The sequence below is a fragment of the Ostrinia furnacalis genome, unplaced genomic scaffold, assembly GCF_004193835.3.
Source record: "Ostrinia furnacalis isolate ACB-3 unplaced genomic scaffold, ASM419383v2 OfSCF7140, whole genome shotgun sequence".
Lineage (NCBI taxonomy): Eukaryota > Metazoa > Arthropoda > Insecta > Lepidoptera > Crambidae > Ostrinia > Ostrinia furnacalis.
In genome coordinates, this window is record NW_021137379.1 from 116,702 (window position 1) to 137,455 (window position 20,754).

Consider the following 20,754-nt stretch of genomic DNA (forward strand, 5'->3'; position numbering starts at 1 on the left):
TTATTAAACAGGTGGATTCTTCCGATTGATATCGATAATTAAGTCGCAATTAAGTCATTCTCAAACGAATGACGGTCCATGACGTCAGCCGATCATCGGGTTACCTCATTGGGTAAAAATGTTCATCAGCAGGTAAGTATGTAAGTCGCATTGTGAATAAATAAATAGTAATAAGGACGATGTGTTGACATACTCAATGTATTTGTTCGTCGTGAAAATAAAACGTAAATCTTGGTATGTCAAATTATCTTATCCTGTCTGTAGCAGTGATAGTGTATAAGTACTTTTCAAAAGCCTGAAAATAAATTAATTTTGACTTAAGTGTTTCGACTGAAAAAAGATGTACTTTTTGTCATTGCCATTTGAGCATTTAGCCCATCAAACCTCGGCAGTCGCATAAAACCCCGTAACAATTAAAATCTATTGAGGCTCGATTCGCGAGGCTTGAAGGATTAGTGAGGTGATCTGAAAACGATATTTAAAGTTATCTTGGGTAAAAGATACGCCGATATTAATCTCTAAGATTAGAAAAAGAGGCTTACACATATTTGAAATACTTATTAGACGCACAAAACGAAGGCAAAAAGATAAAATCCTTTACTCCAAACAACCTTGCAAACATCGTTACATAGCCATACATATGCTCATCTAATAACCCTGCGGTGCTCGCGTGAGCAATATCATACAAGTTTTATATCAAGAGGTAAATGAAAAAGCAAACGAATGTGCAGATAGGGTTGTCAACTCTCTAATATTTATTTGACATCAAGTTATTTAATTTAGGTTTCTTATTTTTTATGTTTCAACGTGAAAGTTTAAGTAGGTACTTCTTTCTTAGTTACCCGTTAATCAGTTTCTTTACAGCTGAAAACAATATAGAAAATAATCTACGAAGATCTTTATTATAAAATTTCAAAAATAGTGACTTTAATGACGTTTGAAAACTGGCATATCCCGCAACCACCGCAACATTCCCGCAATTTTTTCAAGATGAAAGCGATACCGAGGTTATTTGAACAAACAGTACATTATGGTACCTTAAAGGTGTCACGTTCCCGAGATATTTGGAGAAAATTATCGCCATGAAAAATTATTATAATGAAACAAAGTTTTTTTTAAGTAGGTAAAAAAGATAGATCCTAGAGTAAGACCCAGCCCTATCGCTAAGTACACTCGCGAAGATGCTACCATGAAGTCATCTAGGTAAATTTATCTTCCGATAATTACACCGTTCGCATTCGCAACCTTGACTTGGCTTTGACAAAGCGTGACGTCACCGTTTACTGTCGCGAAGACTTCGTAAACAAACCAACTGATAACGACATTTTTCGACGCTAAGAACACCTGTTTAAAATGCTCATTGAGGATTAAGAGCAAGTAGAATAACCGATGAAGACATTGAGATTAATAAATTAAAATAGGACAAAAAATAAAACCATAGACTCCATAGAGGAACCCCGAAGAGCGTAAGGACATTGTCGATTTTTGGCAACCTATTAACTCTATCAGCGAGCTCGCAATTCCCTCGGTCTCCCCATCTCATTTAGATAGTGTTTGATTTTAGAACTCTTGTTTATCATCATTAGCTAGTCTCTATTTGATAAGATACCATTGTATTGTAGGGTAGGGTAAGGTATCTTTAGAACACCATAATACATCTTCCAGATCCGACTTTACCTTCATTTTTGTTGCAAAATCGTATTAATGAAAGCTAATTTTTTTTTATTTAACTTTTCTTATAAAAATCTTTTTTTTTTTCACTTTTAAGACATTAGTAAAGTAAATTTACAAAGAATCGTTAGCACAGACAACAATTAAATCTGATAACAGAAATAGATACGAGGGCTGCACTAAAAGTATCGGGAATGGAATATTTCCACTGTTCCAGTCATATTAAAATCTATTTAATTGCAAAGTCCAGGGTTTTAAAAATCGTATACCATTTATTTATTTAAAAAAAGATTCTCGGTCGTATCACAAGGTCTTGTCAAACTTGTTTAGTCGTTGAGAAAATGGAATTGACTCGAGAAAATTCAAGAGCGATGATTTATTATGACTTTTGAAGTGGTTTAACACAAAAACAGTGTGTTGACCGGATGATTTCTGCATTTGGTAATGAAGCCCCATCCAAAACCACAATTTATCGCTAGTTTCCTGAATTTCAACGTGGACGTGTCAAGCTCAGTGATGATCCCCGTCAAGGTCGTCCAAAAACTGCAGTCACCTAAGAAAACGTTGATGCTGTGCGTAAGCTGATTGAAGAAGATCGACATGTGATATACCGCGAAATTCAGGCAACTTTAGACATTGGCATGAGTCAAATACAAATAATCTTGCATGAACAATTAGGTGTAAAAAAGTTGTTTTCCCGATGGATACCGCATTCGCTCTGTGAAGAGCAAAAAGCGGCTCGCGTTACTTGGTGCGTCAGAACTCTCGGGAGATTACATGCAGGATCCTCAAATGCTGTATACAACATCGTATCAGGTGACGAATCATGGATATACGCGTACGAACCCGAAACAAAAAACCAGTCACGAGTTTGGGTGTTCGAAAATGAATTAAAGCCAACAAAAATTGTTCGTTCACGGAGTGTTGCAAAAAAAATGGTGGCCACGTTTGTCTCCAAAACCGGCCATGTTGCGACTATTCCTCTTGGGGGACAAAGAACGGTTAATGCAGATTAGTATGCTAGCATTTGTTTGCCACAGGTCGTTTCTGAACTCCGTAAAGAGAACTGCAACCGCCGCATCATCCTCCATCACGACAATGCGAGTTCTCACACCGCGCACTGAACAAAGGAGTTTTTAGAGCAAGAAAACATAGAATTATTAGTCCATCCGCCGTACAGCCTCGACCTAAGCCCTAATGATTTCTATACTTTCCCTTAAATAAAGAATAAATTGCGTGGTCAGAGATTTTCATCACCTGAAGAAGCTGTGGAAGCCTACAAAACGGCCATTTTGGAGACCCAAACTTCCGAATGCAATGGTTGCTTCAATGATTGGTTTCGTGTATGGAAAAATGTGTCAAATTTCGCGGAGAATACTTTAAAAAGCAATAAATACATTTTTAAATAGTAATGTTGTTTCACTTCCTTGATTCCCGAAATTTTCAGTGCCGCCCTCGTAGTAAAGCAATATCAGAGATTTAAAACTATTTGTCGATAGTCATTAAAACCGTTAATTAAAACATTTGTGGCAGGATGTTATTTCCTCAGTACTTCAAACGTAGGTAACAACAACACTTATGTGCTTACGTGGTTACAACTAATTGATATAATCATAATGGAGTCATCAGCTGTGAGAAATCAATTACTCGTATCTCACATTCCTTGCGGTCAACAGAAACCGGCCCTTATTAAACAAATTACACTACAGGTCAAAGAAACACGGTTTAAAACTGATAGTATAATGTGGCAATTGATTAGTTGACACTAAAATTATCTTATCTAATCTTAAGGATCTTATCAATTGTTAGATAACATTCCTTTTATAATGATTTTATAACGATTGACAGATTTGAATCATTAACCAAATGACCACCTATTTCAGTCTCTAATTTAAGTGCCATCAAGTACTGTGTTGAACTTCCACTTACTCACTCAAATCATTTTTATTTGCGAACATGGGTTTACAGATCTCGTTCAACCAGTGAAATTATTGTAAGCTGCTTCTGCAAGAGCAAAAATGGAGTTCTAGTAAATTGTCTCTTATGGAGTAAGTATACTGCTGAGTTGCTGCACTAGCTTACTTTAACTATAACAAACGTTCAAAGTCAAACTCCATACAGAAAACACCGCTTAATGTTATAGTTACGGTTAAAGAAAGATGGTGCAACCCAGCCAATGTATTGTTCCTGTAATTTTGCACTGTGTTCCCGTAATTTTGCACTGAAGTGTAATAAAATAACAACCGACTGCCGCAATGATCCGCATTTCCTCTATAATGTCAAGATCAATGCTGTTGTACGTTTGTGGCACTGCGGTTACACTTTGCCGTTAAAAATACCAATAAAAGTATTTCTTTTTACGTAATTGTAGACGATTTTAAACGAGTTTATTTATTTGAAAATGAAATAAGAGTGATAGAAAATAATGATACAAATAATTGATATCCAGACATTCCAGACTGTTATTATTAACTGTAGGAAAACACTATACCTATCATATTTCTAAATCGATTTTGAACAGGGAAATGCCAATTACTTCAGCAGGAGGATAAAAAAGATGCAATTAATAAGGAAATAAATAATTAGTTTACAACCGCGAATGCATTACCAAATAATAAGATTTATTTTGCGCATTTAGTGCATGTGAATTAAAAGAATATAATTAGAATAATTACATAGCAAAAAAATTTTATTGGTGATGTGAGTGACTGTTCCAAGACAATTACGAGATGGCATTGACAAATTGAAAACATTTTTTCTGTAAATTTTCCCTCGTTTTGTTAGGAAATAACAGGCATGAATCAACCGCACTGTTCGAAAATAAATACATATTATGATTCAATACACGTCCGACCGACGATTGAACAATGTCAGACTTCTATGGCGGCTCATAAAGCCTGACACAAGATGTGTGACGTCATTTACATTCCACACGATGAACTGTTTGAATTACGGGACTATTCCCACCTCTCGTTCCCACCGCTGCGACTCCTGTGTAGCCAGGATCTGCAGCTTGACCGCCAATAAAAACCCAACCAGTGAAGGTCAAGTTTGTTCCGGGGGAAAGTTAAACTGTCATTGGACCCGCAACGGATTAATCAGAAGAACATAGGAGGAGTTCGAAGTTATGGTATTTTACAGGTTACACAAATACTCAATAAGTCACCTGAAATATTGGAGCATATGATGCAATTTCCCTTTACAACGCCTTTTCACTCTCATCACTCCGTTTCACACGTCACTATTAGCGCACTGATTTGTCACTCAAATTCACTCAATCCCGCGGTGTGCGCACGCGCAGTGATTGCGGGCACCTACGACACTACACTCGTGAACGCTGTAATAGGAAGTGTACATTGAGATCGTTGGTGTAACTGACGATGATAACATTGGTTTAATAGATCTCTGAACTTTTAAATTATTTGTAGTGGTTTATTGGAATGTGGGAGACAAAATTCTTGATCATAAATTGTTCACTCAATTTCATAATTTACTCGTAGATTGCCGTTACAAATGTCGTTAATTTATTAATTTATTGTACTAACTAGCGCGTAAGGGCTTTTCCACATTGAGACAGAAGAGACATCACGTTTTTTGCAGGATCCAGTTTAGTAGATTACGTGTTAATATAAACGTTCGACAACATCGTGAAGGTAGCAGGAAGGCGCTGGACGCAGGGCGCTACCAACCACGCAAAATGGAAAAGCATTGGGGGAGGCCTATGTTTAGCAGTGGACGTCCTATGGCTGGCTGAGATGATGATGATGATGATTAACGTTCACACGCACATCCCGTTTGCGGGATACTGCAAAAAACCGATCCGTTCTAATTTGTAATTCGTGGGAACGAGCCCAAACAACTTGAGTACTGATAGTGCAATATTTCGCCACATCTCTCGACGTCTCTGCACCAACAACGACTGACAAATAAAGAAATCCCCGATTATTCCGTGCTCCCGTTTATTCCAGCCCCTTCCCAGTCCAGACAAGGCCACAAAGCTTTTGAAATGAACCAGAATAACCGGATCCTTTTTAACTGAATGAAGGGCGAAGATGGAAGGATAAGTTGAAGTAGAAACAGACTAATGCAGATGCGTTAACTACATTAGCATTTATTATATAAAATTATGTATTTAAAGTACCTATCTACTTACGTTTTACTATAAATGCTTTGTAAATTTCTACTTTCTGTCAATAAAGTATGTTATGAAAGGACACACAGGAGTATAGTTCAAGCAGTTTTATTGTTTTTATGATGAACAGGATGATGTTTACAATTTGAGCTATTTATGACTCAAGCCTATTAATATGTACACAATTCGTAAGTGATGGATAGGTACCTATGTATGATGTATTTAACTTTGAACAGGTAGCGGACTAAGTAAACAATAAGACCAAATACGCGGAGCTCACAGATAAAAGGTCACGCGACTTACATTTTTGCATGTCCTAGTCAATACGTCGACGACATACTAATTGTGAATCACGCTTCTATACTGCGGAGTTACTCTGAAAAACGTTTCGAATGTTGCCATCACTCTCACGCGAAGCATGTGCGACGGTGACAGATAGATCTAAACTACGTAAACAGCGTTTCGGAGTAGACCTCCAGGATCGCGAATTCGTCCCACGACTGTGACCGCGGGCGCTAACAAGCAAACAGATGCGTCTCTATTCGATTGAAGCAATTGCCGTAATCTTATTACGGTGAACATATAATTTGAGTGAGTGAATCACGTTATATCATGATGGTATTTTCGATGCTGATCATTTAGATACGATTGAGATAGGTCGGATTGATATACTGAAGTATCTAGACCCAAAGTAAGCAGAGGTTATCGTAGAGCATTATTATAAGAAGATACTAGAAACGAATAAACTGTCTTACACAACATATGAAAAGGTTTCGGCTATAAATGCTAACACTAACCTAATGATTACATGGCAAGGAACACCCTTCATAAGTGTGCAATATACTTTAGTTAGAGAATCATCATCATTTAATCAGTCACCTCTAAATCGAGGTTTAATTAAAATGCGTATCAAAAGCGCATCGCGTTAAGAATGCGATGATGAAACCACAATAACAAATTAAAATTCTACAGAAGCCGGTTTTGACTGATGTACAGTCATCAGTATCCTTTACGTTTTTGTTGCAAAGTAGCACTTATTTACAACTGTATAAGATACTGTGTTTATCTTGATGTGCTGTATGTACAGTCAGCGTCAGCAGGTGCGGTTTTGTTGCCTAGTCGATGAAGCACCTGATGTCGTGCCCTGAGTGCCCGAGCAACTGCACTCAGGAAGATTTGATGAGTGCTGCTAACAACGCCACTCTTGTGGCGGAGTTTTGGGCTGAGACTGTGTAGGTTTGTTGTCGACACGAAAAGAAAAGAAGAAGAAGTCAGCGTCAAATAGTTCGTGACACGCTAAGTAGCCAAAAAGTTCGCAACATGTCTTTGTTCCATTAGGAATAAGGTTGTGCTGTCAACTTTTGGCCACTTTGGGTGGCACGAACTATTTGGCGCTGACTTTACTTAGGAAAAACCCGTCCTATTAACCGAATGTTTGAATTATTCCGAATGCGCCAAGGACACACGCTAATTGTATGTATTGAATTATAATGAGATTGTTTTATTGTTTTATTGTTTTAATGTAATTTTGAAATTGAAGTAAAGCATTTTGGTGTCATGTGTATAATATTATTGCATCAAGCCTATCTCACGATTAAGAGTAGGCGCACACCGTTGATTTTTCGTCGGCCGATAATTTAGTCGGGCAGTTGATCAGTGTTGGCATGTATGGGAGTGCGCACACTTGGCCGATTCAATTTGGCCGATTCTTCATACAATTTAAAATCGGGCACAACTATCGGCCAACTAAAAATCAACGGTGTGCGCCTACTCTAAGTTCTCAGGTATTTCTAGCAGATCCAGCTCCAAATTTTGAATAGTTATTGTTAAGAATATCCCATCAAAAAACAATACTTGTCAAAAAAACCAAGTCTCGCAACTCAGTTGTTCTACGGTAAAAAGTTGTGAGATCCATGTAATACCAAGTCCAGGCCAGGAAATCTTTAACGTTTCGTTGGACCGAAATTGAAAAATTTTACTCGACTTGGCGGTTGCACTACCGTGCCCCCAAATATTTTAGTTTTTCCTTAATTAATACACCAAACACTACTTATATTCCAAATTTGAAGCTTCTAGGTCTGCTAGAAGTGCCTTAGAGTTTTGATGATCGGTGAGTCAGTGAGTGACAAAATTAAGTAACTTTGACCCGTTATAATTCTTAAACTACTGGTTCAAATTTAATGAAATTTTAAATATACCGTGTCTTTACAATGCCTGCATAGCTAATGAAAATTCAGCCTTCTAGTTTTATCCACAACGAAGTTACAGGCAGTCGAAAATGGCCTGAATTGCTTCGAGAAAAGGATGGTACGGCCGTGCCGCTTTTTTGCTCGACTTGGTGGGGGCACTGCCGTGCCCCCAGATTTAAATTCTGGCATTACAAATCACAATGTTTATTTTCGTGTCTGTCGTATAGAATGACCTCTTAATAATAGAAACATTTACTTCGTTAGCATGAAAACTCCACGAATATCACTATTTGAACTTGAATTTATAGGCCTGACTGATCTAAATATTGAAATTCAACCAATCTCATGCTAAAATCTATTTATGATCAAGAATTTTGGGCGTAGTTTCAGAGTGCTAGCTTGACTCTACATTTGATTCAAGTTAAAGAATGTTATCACCCACACCTTTTCCAATCGCGCCTTAAAAACCAACGTAACATCTCAATTATACACATATTATAACATCCACACTGTTTGTAACTAAATACACTGATAGTTAACCCGCAATATGTAACATATTATCCACAATCACTTTTATTTTCTGTAACACACAAAGTAACACGATCCGCTGGTATCCAGACACTGACTGATATCTCAGTCTAGAACAGAATTTTTTACCAAATATCTGGCTGAATGCCAATGGAATTTTCAACTCTACGCCTTTCGGTTTTGAGGTGAATTTTCAGGTGATCGTGGGAAAAATTTTGTCAGAGGCTTGCAAACGGCGACCTTGTAATGTATATGGTTGATTCATACAAGTTAACGTATCGGTCACAAATTGTATAGAAGAGCCAGCACACTTTGAATGAAAGACTTCATTAGGAGTTCATTACTTCTTGGAATACATGAGGTGAGCTAAGAAAACTTCAAATATAGACGATCAGTATATCTTTACCCTTTTTACAATAAATGATACATTTCAATTTTCAAACATAAGTACCTACTTTCAGTAATAAATATGTTTCATTTCACGTTTCCGTTATAGACCATAACCTTCAAATAAAGACGTTATTCAGTATACAATCTTTACCCTTCTCGCAATAAATTCTCAGTTTCAAACATATTTTCAGTAAAAACTGCATTTAACGTCACTGAAATTGACGAAAACCAAAGAGCGTGGATTTAAGTAACCACACATTTACCACTAGTTGGATAGAGTACTGGTTAGAATAAGTTTTTAAAGGGCTGGGGAAAAGAAGAACAGAGGGCAGTTACATGAAATGGCTTACTTTAACCACCTGTGTGCCGATGTTCGCACGGACCAGCATTGTGTTACTTAATTGTAAATTAACAATACGAATGGGCGCGCGCAAAGCACCTTATCTGTAAGACATACAGACAGACAACGGCACATTAAGCTTCACATCTGGGTCATTCCATGACATATGTTACCGAGGGTTAAAAACTAAATATGTTCTTTTCGCATTAAATCTGATGAATTTTGAAAGTAAACATTCCAAATTATAATGTGCAACAAAAAAAATCTGCAAGAAACAAGTAGTTTTTAAGTTATTAGTCTTCAAAGTCTATACTTAAGTCAACAGTCTGAATGATCATTTTCTCTCTAATTATTGGTAATATGATTAAAAAAAAAGTATCAATCTGTGAAACGTTTTGCCACTATATGATTTGAGGGTATTTATCATAGTATTGGTAGATAGCGCCATAGTCCCAAAAAAATTGATAATCATCCAGTTTTAAGTGTGTTTTCTTGTTACTTCGGCGATGTAACACCCGAAACAAAAAAACAGGTATTTGTTTTATTATTGTACCTTACACATGGATTAGGATAACAATATTTGGTAAAAGTAAGGTCATGGTAGTAATGATTTCAAATACTAACTAATATCTGAGCATGATACTAATTTAGTATGTTTCTTTCTTGATTAAAAACTGTAACACCCGAAACGTTTCGGGTATTACATTTTTATTAATATGTCGATAATGTGTGTATATTGCTTGGAGAAGTCAAAAAGTATTACTGTGAGTGTCCTTCGACCTCCCACTAGCGCTGGCGTCGGAAAAGGAATCATATTTCTCTATTTAAGATATTTTTGAAATGTCGACTTAACACTAAAATTAAGGTATTGCTAAAAAGTCTCGATGTTTGACATTCACATTAAATATCGTAATTAGAAATTAAAGTAATGCTATTTCAAGCCAAAAACAATAGAAAAAGCTATATTCTGAGGAAAAATTAAACTTGAACTTTGTATATTTTTTAAGAAAAGCTGCTTCGTAATTTCAAACCAGAATTCGCTCTATTTGTGTTTATTTGTTATACTCCTTATTTTGTAGTACCTAGAGACTAATAAAACACCGATTTTATCGATAAAACGCGTTGCATTTTCGTACTCGTAACACCCGAAACAGAACCATTGTAACACCCGAAACAAAGAAAAAAATTATTAAAAAATAGTAAAACGTTTTATGTAACAGTGATTGTATGTTACATGGTTTGCAAATTTCATACTTTAGAAGTCCTGTAAGTTTTAGGTATGATTCCTTAAGAAAATTCGCTAAATTTCGAGTAAATGCAGCAACAGTCAGAACATAGAGGCAAAATCTCGTAACGCCCGAAACGCACACTTTTCGACTCATATTTTCGTTATCCTACATTCTAAGCTGCACAAACTTTATTATTTAGATAAAACAACTAAAAACGGACAGATTAAGGCACTAATATTATTTAAATACTATTTCAAAATACAAGAAATTGTTAAATATGTGTGTACGAACGTAACACCCGAAACGATGGAATGACCCATCTGTGTTTTGTGTAGTTGTAATAGGTACGATTTTACGAGGAAATGAAAACTCTGGTATGCTTTAGGTAGACTGTACGCTATCTATGTAGAAATAGACTGTGTAACGAAGGCTCAAGAAATAGATAAATGTAAAAATTATGCTAAATTTGTTACATGTTTTTCAGGGTGACTGATAGAAGAAAAATGTTGATTGAAAAACAGAGTAATATCAAAAGCACACCAAAGTAAACAAGAGTGACTTTGCAACAATTTAGTCCATGTGCTCTTGATTTGTCTATGTACTGAAATATAATACATATGCTGTATACTGAAACAACATTACGCTATAAAACACATCTAAAAGAAAATTGAAATGAAAGTGAGATGCTTCAACTAGGAGTCCATTAAAGTATTATTTGAACAGCTGCTTATTATATTCATAGCGCTAGACAGAAACAATGCAAACATAACCAAAGAAAACGCAGTTGGTTCAGTACACAATAAACGTTGGACAAAAATGGATAAGTACACATACTTAGTCATATCTTTAACATTAACTGAAGTAGGAGATACCTCTACAATTACCTACATACAATTGCCGATGACAATGCACGGTGCCTTTAGGCTTTAAGTACAGCCAACTGAGCAGCGGATTCAATTCCCACCAAAGACGAATGTTATGTGTAAGTCCACAGTGAATTATATAAATAAATAAATGTGTATTTTATACAATATTATTTTGTATGACATATTTTAAGTACTTACGATGATTCGTTGTTTTTACCTTAACCTCTACGTTGTAAATACTGACATGAAACCCCTATTCACCACATTTTTAATTAAAATTGTGCGTCACATTCCTACATTATTACGTCACGCTATGAAATTCGGAAGGAGAAGTCCGCTTCGCAAAATTGCCACTCGTTCAAAAATGTAGAAGTATAGAACTTACTGGTATTCATGTATATTACGAAGTAAACATGTGTTGAGAACATAAAAACTAGTTCCCACGGGCAGGTCTTCGCATTAAAATCAGAGCTGTCGTGTATACCTTTTACTCTGTCACACGTTTGTGGAAAAATAAGGTGTAACAGAGAAAAATGATGACAATTTGTTACAGGTTTGTCATTTCTAATGATGCTCTAGTTGTTTTCATTGTGCAGGAGTTACATAATTTGTATCAGGAAAATAGATTCATGGTTAAAAAACAAATATTGGATTGGATTAACACTGACAATTTGTTTTACATGAAAGTGTATGCCTTTATAGTATTATATGGTTTTTCACATTTTTTTTATCCACAACGAGAAAGCGCTTGGCCTGTATCTCACCTGATGGTAAGTGACGATCAGGCCGAAGGTGGAAGCGAGCTTCTCCCGGAATCCTATCTAATAATGATTAATATCTATTCACTTACGTGCGATAAAGAATTTAAATCGAAATCTGCGAACAAAGTCGCCGTCTATAGTTAGTATTTCATAACAATTTTAATTGATACTTAGAAACATAACAAGTAGATTTAATGCTGCATTACATTTTAGGTAATAACTTTATCAGTTAAGTAAGTAACGCGAGATTGCACAGAAGTTATGACTGCTTAGTACAGACTGCACATCAAGCTTGACACTGAGATCTTACGTAGTTGTAATAAGAATGATTTTGGAACGACAATGTATAATCTGATTTGCTATGTCCTACGAGTTACATACAGGAATGTTGATATTAAGCAATAAATATCGAATCACCAGCCATTTCGTGCACCGAATCAGCTGTTATGATTATGACAATAAAAATTTACAGCTCTCGTTGCAACTACGTGCATGTTCGTTAATAGTTTTATATATTAACGTTAATTGACGGCATCCCGTATCTTGTTACTTGTAAAACAACCAGCATGTCAAACTAATTGGTAATATTTTGCTGGTATAATATTAATGGTGCGTTAAATGCTGTGTACTTTTGTTACAGTCCACTGATTAGTTGTTGTAACATATTTAGACTATTTAAGAGTTTAAATATGTTTGAAGCTAGTTTTAACGTAATTATCTTAATTAAACATGTTATATAACATGTAATGTTAGCGGACATGAAATGGTCTTCTAACGTGTGCGTGTGGGTAAATAAACAACTGAAGTCATCTAAAACATTAGGGTCATGCTAAATACCTAATTGTTTGACAAGGCTCAATCGGACCGACTAGAGACGGTTTAACGTGCTCTCCGAAGCACAGAACAATATTATGTATTTCTTTTTTGGACAATTAGATTGATTCAAGCCTGTAATTTCCTATCTAAACTAGGAACAAATACTTAGACCAAATAATTTCACAACACATTGTCCTGGAAGATTGTGATGTAGTGGGTAGAGCATTTTATTTATTTAATAGGACAACTAACAAGACATGCACTAAAATAACCTTTACAACGTATTTCAACTTAATCTAAGTGCTGCCTTAATTACTTTAATTAATTCATATGAGACAACAGGCAAAAAGTACGCAAACATAACTAGACAAGTCCAAAGACACTCAAAGTCGTTTTGGTCACAGGTACAGCAGACGAACAAAAAACAGATAATTTGTGACATAATCACTGACATTGCATCACGAATGCAAGCGATCAGGCCAGGCCGATGATTGCATTGATAAAAACTGCGAAGCATTTGTTTGTTACCACTTTATAACATTGAAAATTGAATGTTATGTAAAGTAATATTACTATTTAATCATCTTAATATTTTTCTTGAGGCGGTGTAACTGGTAAAAATATTAAGAAAATATTAAGAAAATGCTCATCAATGAAACATGTGCACCTCTATTGTCATAACCTTAATAAACTTAACCTCTCCATTACACTTAAAACTGAGAGCACCGGGACTAAAAAGCGATATTTACTGTGTAGTCCATCTGTTGAGTCGAGCAAAAAAGTGGCACGGCCGTACCATCCTTTTCTCGAAGTAATTCAGGCCCTTTTCGACCCCCTGTAACTTCGTTGTGGATAAAACTAGAAGACTGAATTTTCAGTAACCATGCAGACATTGTAAAGACACGGTATATTTCAAATTTCATTCAATTTGAACCAGTAGTTTAAGAATTATAACGGGTCAAAGTTTCTTAATTTTGTCACTCACTGACTGACTCACCGATCATCAAAATTCTAAGGCACTTCTAGCAGACCTAGAAGCTTCAAATTTGGAATATAAGTAGTGTTTGCTACAGCCGTGGTCACAAGCACTGATTAAAATTAAAATTCTGTATTATTCATGTAAGTCTTTTCAGTCATAATTTACTTATGTTTTGAAAATGGATCACATTGAGTACTTACTAAGTACTACTTAGGTATGTTTTCAACGTTTTCCAACTCACTAGTGTTGAGCTACACATTCTAAAATAACAGTTTCGTAACATCGAATCATTCATTGAATAATTGACAGCTTTAACCCTTGTTAGCCGAGCGCGGAACGGGTTGAGTATCTGCGGAATGCATCGGGCGGCGTAATGACTAACACGATTTATGCATTCCTAAGTCCAGGGCAGGATTATCCATTAGGCACTTTAGGCAGTCGGCGATTGTCTAGGGCCCTGCATCAGAACCATGCTCTTATTATATTTCTTTTTATCAAGAACATAATTTAGGGAGTTAGAAATGGAAAACGGGGCCTTGCTTGAGACGTGCATTGACTACCTATAAGGTCCAATGGTAGAGCTTACAACCCTGCAGGCAGATTTTGTGAGACGCCAAAGTGGTCGGTCATGGGCCAAGGCTGCGAAGTACGAAATAATATTTCTTTTAAATTAGAGAACCAAATAAGTATAAGTGGATTGTGTGAATCACTCGGGTATACAATCCTGAGACTGAGAGTCGAGAAGGTGTACCCTAACCCCTAGACCACAAAGATTTTTCGAACCTTCGTCCTTATCAAGCTTAAGAAGACAAAGTCCAGATATCGCAGTCGTTCTATGAAGGCTTTCATAATCCCTGGATGGATGGTTTGTGTTTTAAAATGGAATTTGTTAGTTCCATTTTAAAATACAAACCATCAATTCTAAGCACTACAATAATAACCAGCTCTTTACACACTCCAAATAATCCACCCAGACGGCAATAATATCCGGACAATAGCCTGTACATTCCCCGGTTATTTCCAACTATGCTCCGTAATGGCCGGGCCACAAAGCCAACATTAAAACTGGGCGCTGAACTGTGAACATATCCAGGGATGGAAGAATCGGGAGAAAGCTGGACACATTAGGTTTAATTTTAGGGTTTTTGGAACCAACCTAATTTTGATACAAGATCAAATAAGCATGTCAGATAAGTTTTAGGCACATGGGAGTCATTTTAATGTTCGTACAAAGCGAATACAAGTTTCTGGGATTTTTAGAATGGAATTAGATTATGACCATCTCCGAAGAAGGTATAATTTAAACAAAAAAATTTGGGATTATTAAAACTATAAAAGGAGAAAGCAATAATTTTATTATTAGTAGAGTTTTAAAGAAAGTGACTGCAAAAATACTATTAGGAATCCATTATTTTAAATGTTTTTGACCAAAACAAGCTAAAGCTCAATATAAAATCTGGTAACCCTACCCCAGAATAGACGTGGGATATCCAGCATTGCAGACGAAGAAATGTTTACGAAGCAAACAAGGATATAGGAAGCGCTAACATAAACATGGCGAATACAACAAAACGTGGGGTTAGATATTTGCGCACGCGACTACAAATCCATTTAAACAAATTAATGTTATTCGCGTGCGGTGCTAAGATAGGATAGGTTATGAATATTTTAATTGATTAATTATACGTTTTCGCTTTAAAATGAATCTGTAGTACCCAGTTTAAACATTACACTTTCGACAAAAGGGGTACACCAGCTTGTCCTGGTAGTTGCATAATTTTGAGAAATTTCAGTTATGATATGGAGATAGGATTTCTGTTGTTTTCGTTTTTTCTGATGCTCTTACTGTGGTTGAAAAAAATGAAACTTGTAAGTAGCCTAGCTAGAACATCAATTTGTCAGTGAGCGTGCAATATTTTTATCAAAACCAGCTCAACGTGTCCTATGAAGCACGGAATAAAAAAACTTCATCATTACTGCGGTCACTTACGCGTTAAAGCAAAACCATCAGTTTCCTAATATGTATTACTAATTACCACACAATCCGATTACGACATTTCAGGATACGTCCATTTGGTTCGCCGCTTCCTAAAATTTCGAATGGGGTAACAACGGGGAAATACCATTTGCGTGTTGAAGATTTGAGGATACTCTTCCGTTTCAAATCATTCATTTCGTTTGTTGGACAAAATTGTTGGATTAGAAATCTATTTTGCATGAATTCGGTAGTAATTTCCTCTTCCTGTACGATTGGTGCGAATTCGCACGGCAATTTGTTTTTGAAAATTTGGTAAGCCCCAAATTGTTTTTGAAAACTACGACTGCGCATAAATGAAGGATTAAAGCGGGTACTTTCAAGAACTAAAATCTTCACAGATTCTTTTGACGCACTCGATATCGAATACGTTTGATGTAAACTCACACTACGCCCCCTGTATGTTGATGAACTTCGCATTCTAATTTATTCTATCGTTACTTTCGGCATTTAAATCATAAAGAACATATTTTTTAATACTAATATTATTATGCATCATCTTCACATAGTTATGGCAGCTCCAGTTCTTCGCACCATTTACCCCATCACTCTCATTAGTAGTTTACATAATTTACTATTCGCGTTTTTATGTCTCTGCGCATCTTACGCAATACATAATGAGTGGAGTGCGCACACGACTGAGCTGTTGATCTATTTGCACATAATATGTAGAGAAAGAACTACAGCCGAAAGCACATCAGAATATACATATTTATCGCAAAATAACACTTATTCCAACTGTATAAAGACGTTACAGTGTGAAGCTTAATGTGCAGTCGCGTCGCGCGTCGGCAAAACAAAGAAAATCGATTGTTTATTACGAATCGAGTGCATCGATATTCGATATACTTACTCGAGGGTGATGAGGTGTAATCTCAGATCATAGAAAGAGAATAGATATGAAGTCGCGCGTAACTACAACGAGAACCAGTGTCCCCACATTTCCCCCACCACAGCTCCCACACACACATTCACCTGTGTAAAAACAAAGCGACTGAGAGTCTACGACAACATGTGCAACCGGCTTAAAAGTGCTGTGATTGGCCAGAAGGCGTGCTTATGGCCAATCAATGGCCGCGTGACGTGACGCACACTTTGAAAAAAGCAATTAGAGAGAAGAAAGATAAAATGGAGTCGATAAGATATCGATACTTTAAATCCTGGGGCGAAATTCGTACCGCCTATGTTTATCAAAAATAATGCCTATATTAGGCTTTCAACTAGCTCTTATAGTAATTACATAGTTGACAGTTACTAATCCCTTCTACTATTGTTATTGTTTTTGTAAAAACTTAAAAATCGCAAGCAACTCATGATTTTTTCATTCAAAATTAGAAAATAGAAAATAATAATTTACTTCTATTTATCGATAATAGGAAACCGTATTAGAACACGAGCCCTGCACTATGTTACGACCGGCACATGCGGCCGTACTGTGTATTTTCACGCGTCAGTGGATATCGGAAGAAATAAAATACATTGCGCAGTAGTTACGCATGACATAAAGTGGTTGCTAACTAAATCGTCAATGTACAACGTGTTTGAATTTTTATCACCACTAATTTCGATATCGCAGTAAATGTCACGGCACTGAATTCGTTCGTAAAAATGTTTAGTTTTTTTATTTATAAGCAAAATACCAATGGATTTGCAATACTTACATGTGGTAAATGACTTCATTGTTCCTGTAGTTCTTCGTTTCACTTATGTTATTGCACGTTACGACTCATTATCCAACAATATCGGAGAACATTTCCTCAGTACGACTGAATCGCGACTAACCTGGCGTCGCGGGCGATGTTCGTTTCTGGGCATATCGCGGAGACACGCGCCACGCCCCCGTTTCACATCTATTCCCTTCTATGATCTGAGGGTGTAATGCTTCTGTATATAGGAAAGTAACTTTTGTTTGTTTCATTCCCCCTTATTACAAAAGTTACTCTGGTTGGAGTCTAGTTTAAACTGACATTTAGTATGGAAATGTCATTTTAAGCTAGTGTTCGTCCCGGTTTTAACTTTTTCGTAATAAGAGGAGTTATGTCTAAACTATTGAACAAATTTTGATAAGTTTTGGTATACATGTATAAAGATTGGTCTTTGGAGAATAACATGAACCATTTGTTGCAAATAATACTAGGAGGTTAAAATAGGGGATGGGATATTGTACGACCGGTTCTTCATCATATTCTATCCCAGATTATTTTTTAAGCCTGGGCGCAGACCACCGACTTTTAGTTGGCCGATAGTTGGGTCGGGCTGTTACAGTATGGAGATGTAATGAAAGTGCGCACATTACACCGATTTAGTATCGGCCGATTCTTCATACAAATTAAAATCGGGGCCAACTATCGGCCAACTAAAAGCCGGTGGTCTGCGCCTAAGCTAAACATTTCTCCCTTATTGTTTTCTCTTAGTTGTGTGCTAAGGATATTTTGTAAATAAATATGTTATCCAAAACAATAATATTTTTGTGTTGCACAAATCTAAAGCGCTTCACTGTCATTTGTCAAATGTCAAGGTCGGATCACTGTTGTGACAACTCGCCGCGTCCGGAATCCGGACAGCGGTAATGGCGGAGGTTAAGGTTGTCCGGAAATGTTTATTACGTCCATTTTGTGATTTTCAATCCCACAGGAAACCATTTAGGGTGACCGTGGTCCAGTATTTATGATATGGATTACTTTTTATATAGATATGGAAAGCTTTTAATAGCTAGATTATACCTATTAAGAGCGTTTACGCCGTTTGGCGCAAAAACAGTACTTTTTCAACTCGTTACAATCATTAACCAGTAATATTACAAATATGTTATAGGCATAAATAGTTAGGCAATTTCGTCGTCTAAATAGTTAATTGAGAAAATATTGCGATTAGTTTAGTATTTAAGAATTCTATCAAGATAAGTCCACACAGGTTTTGTAAATTTCCACTTTAGCGTCAGTTTACAAGCTGAAATTTTTATAAAAATACTGTGAAAACGATTTAACAAACATTTATATCCTATAGCATAGATCCTTGGGTAAATAGTTATCTGAGAAAATTTTTAGATTTAAGCATTTTACAATAAGAAATCACAAATTAAAAGAACGTGAAATACCCAAAAATCAAAGTGATTTTTTCACCAATATTCTTCCTTTATTCAACACAAAAATAGCTTAATATAATAGAAGAATATCTTATCTAAAATATTTACTTTGAAATTTAAAATAATTCATTGTAATTTTTTTTCTATGAGTATTTGAAAAGTACTATAAAACGCCGCGCACGAATCGTTCAAATTCAGTCCGCCTCGAGGCGTTCCAGAGTGAGGTCACGTCGCTCGGTGCTCTGCTGACATGTGTCACGCGTACGTTGATCTTTGACAGGTAGCTGGACTTTTATAGTGTATCCGCAAAATCTTGGTGGTAGATTTTGCGATCACGTGGTAATTAAAATATTTTATTGTTATTTTTCATTACAGTCTATTTTTACTACAAATTCTATTTCAGACGTAATGAAAAATAAAATTAAGTTATTTTTAGCNCCTCAGCCGACACTCCGGTTATCCGCCGCCGACACCCTGGGCGCAAGAGGACAGCTTATGGTCTCCAACTGTCCCTTCCTAACAGGCCTCGGTCGCTAGACATGGAGGTGTCTGGTGGCGGCTAAGGACGAATGCTACAGGCAACAGCCAATGGCGATGTCCCGCGTTCCCTCATATCACTCATATGGATCATGGCAGAAACAGTCAGGTTTTTAGTGGGTGTAGGGGCTACCCACCTTCTGGTAGGAAGAACCCCACATAACCCACCAGCTGCCCCCGCAGCTGGTGGGTATGAAATGTTATGCATTTTCCGGATAAAAAAAGAATAGTTAACAGGAAAAGTTTGTTTTGAATAGAACCGATCTGAAAAAATCTCTCACCATTAAAATTCAATTTTTTTTCTGCTGAACATAGGCTGTATAAAATATTCTCAAAATAGTAAAAAACCTTTGATATTTACTATTTTATAAAGAATTTACGTATTTATTATTTATAAGGACTAATGTATACCATGATTTATAATTATGGAGTTGGTGTTGGAAGATTTGAAGATTTTATAGTTTCCTTGAGCTGTCACTTGACAGCCTGGCACACTTTTACGATGGTGGATCAAAGTATTTTGGTTTGACTATAGAGCGTGAGAACACGCACACAGTCACAATTATTTTAGTGTGAATAAAAATAGCATCGAAATTACCTAAACTTGACATGCCACGCTAGACGTAAACGCTCTTAAAATAAGAATTTTGTTTTTTCAGCGCAAGCAATGGTAGTTAACAAACTAAAAGAGCTTTTAAAAGAAAACACTCGAATTGACAACCTCCTCCTTTTTTTTTTAAGTCGGTTAAAAACAAAAAAGTTATCGGGCAGTTATTTAATTTTTAGCGTTAAGAGTTGCATCTCAGACTAAAGTAAATTTTATTTAAAATAACTTGGAAAAATCGAACTTCCTAAGGCGGGAATCGAACCCACGACCTTTCGCTTGCCGGGCAACTAAGTTCATCCACTGTCTTAGTAGCTCAGATGGAAGAGCAGTCGCCCGTCAAATTCAAATTCAAAACGTTTATTTGCCAAAAACACAGTAATACGTCAAGCGAAAGGTCGTGGGTTCGATTCCCGTCTTAGGTAGGCAGTTCGATTTCTCAAGTTATTTATAATTTACAAGTAATCGGGATGTCGGAAAAAGTAATAAACTACCTTCATACATTTTCGTTAAAATGTTGTGATAGATGCTTTTTACAAGCTTTTTATTACTTTCACATGTCTGGTGTCTGTCGTCAAATCTTGCAACTTAA

General features: G+C 36.3%; 1 protein-coding gene across 1 annotated transcript in view; it reads right to left on the bottom strand.

Moving 5' to 3' along the window:
• LOC114363461 (protein kinase C and casein kinase substrate in neurons protein 1-like) overlaps window positions 1-4,856 on the bottom strand; it is a 33,974-nt gene extending 29,118 nt beyond the window's left edge. Inside the window, exon 1 of the mRNA XM_028319185.1 lies at window positions 4,838-4,856. Coding sequence (XP_028174986.1) covers window positions 4,838-4,854 — 17 coding nt within the window. The 5' untranslated portion in view covers window positions 4,855-4,856. The remainder of the gene's footprint in view (window positions 1-4,837) is intronic.
• Between the last annotated feature and the right edge of the window lie 15,898 nt (window positions 4,857-20,754).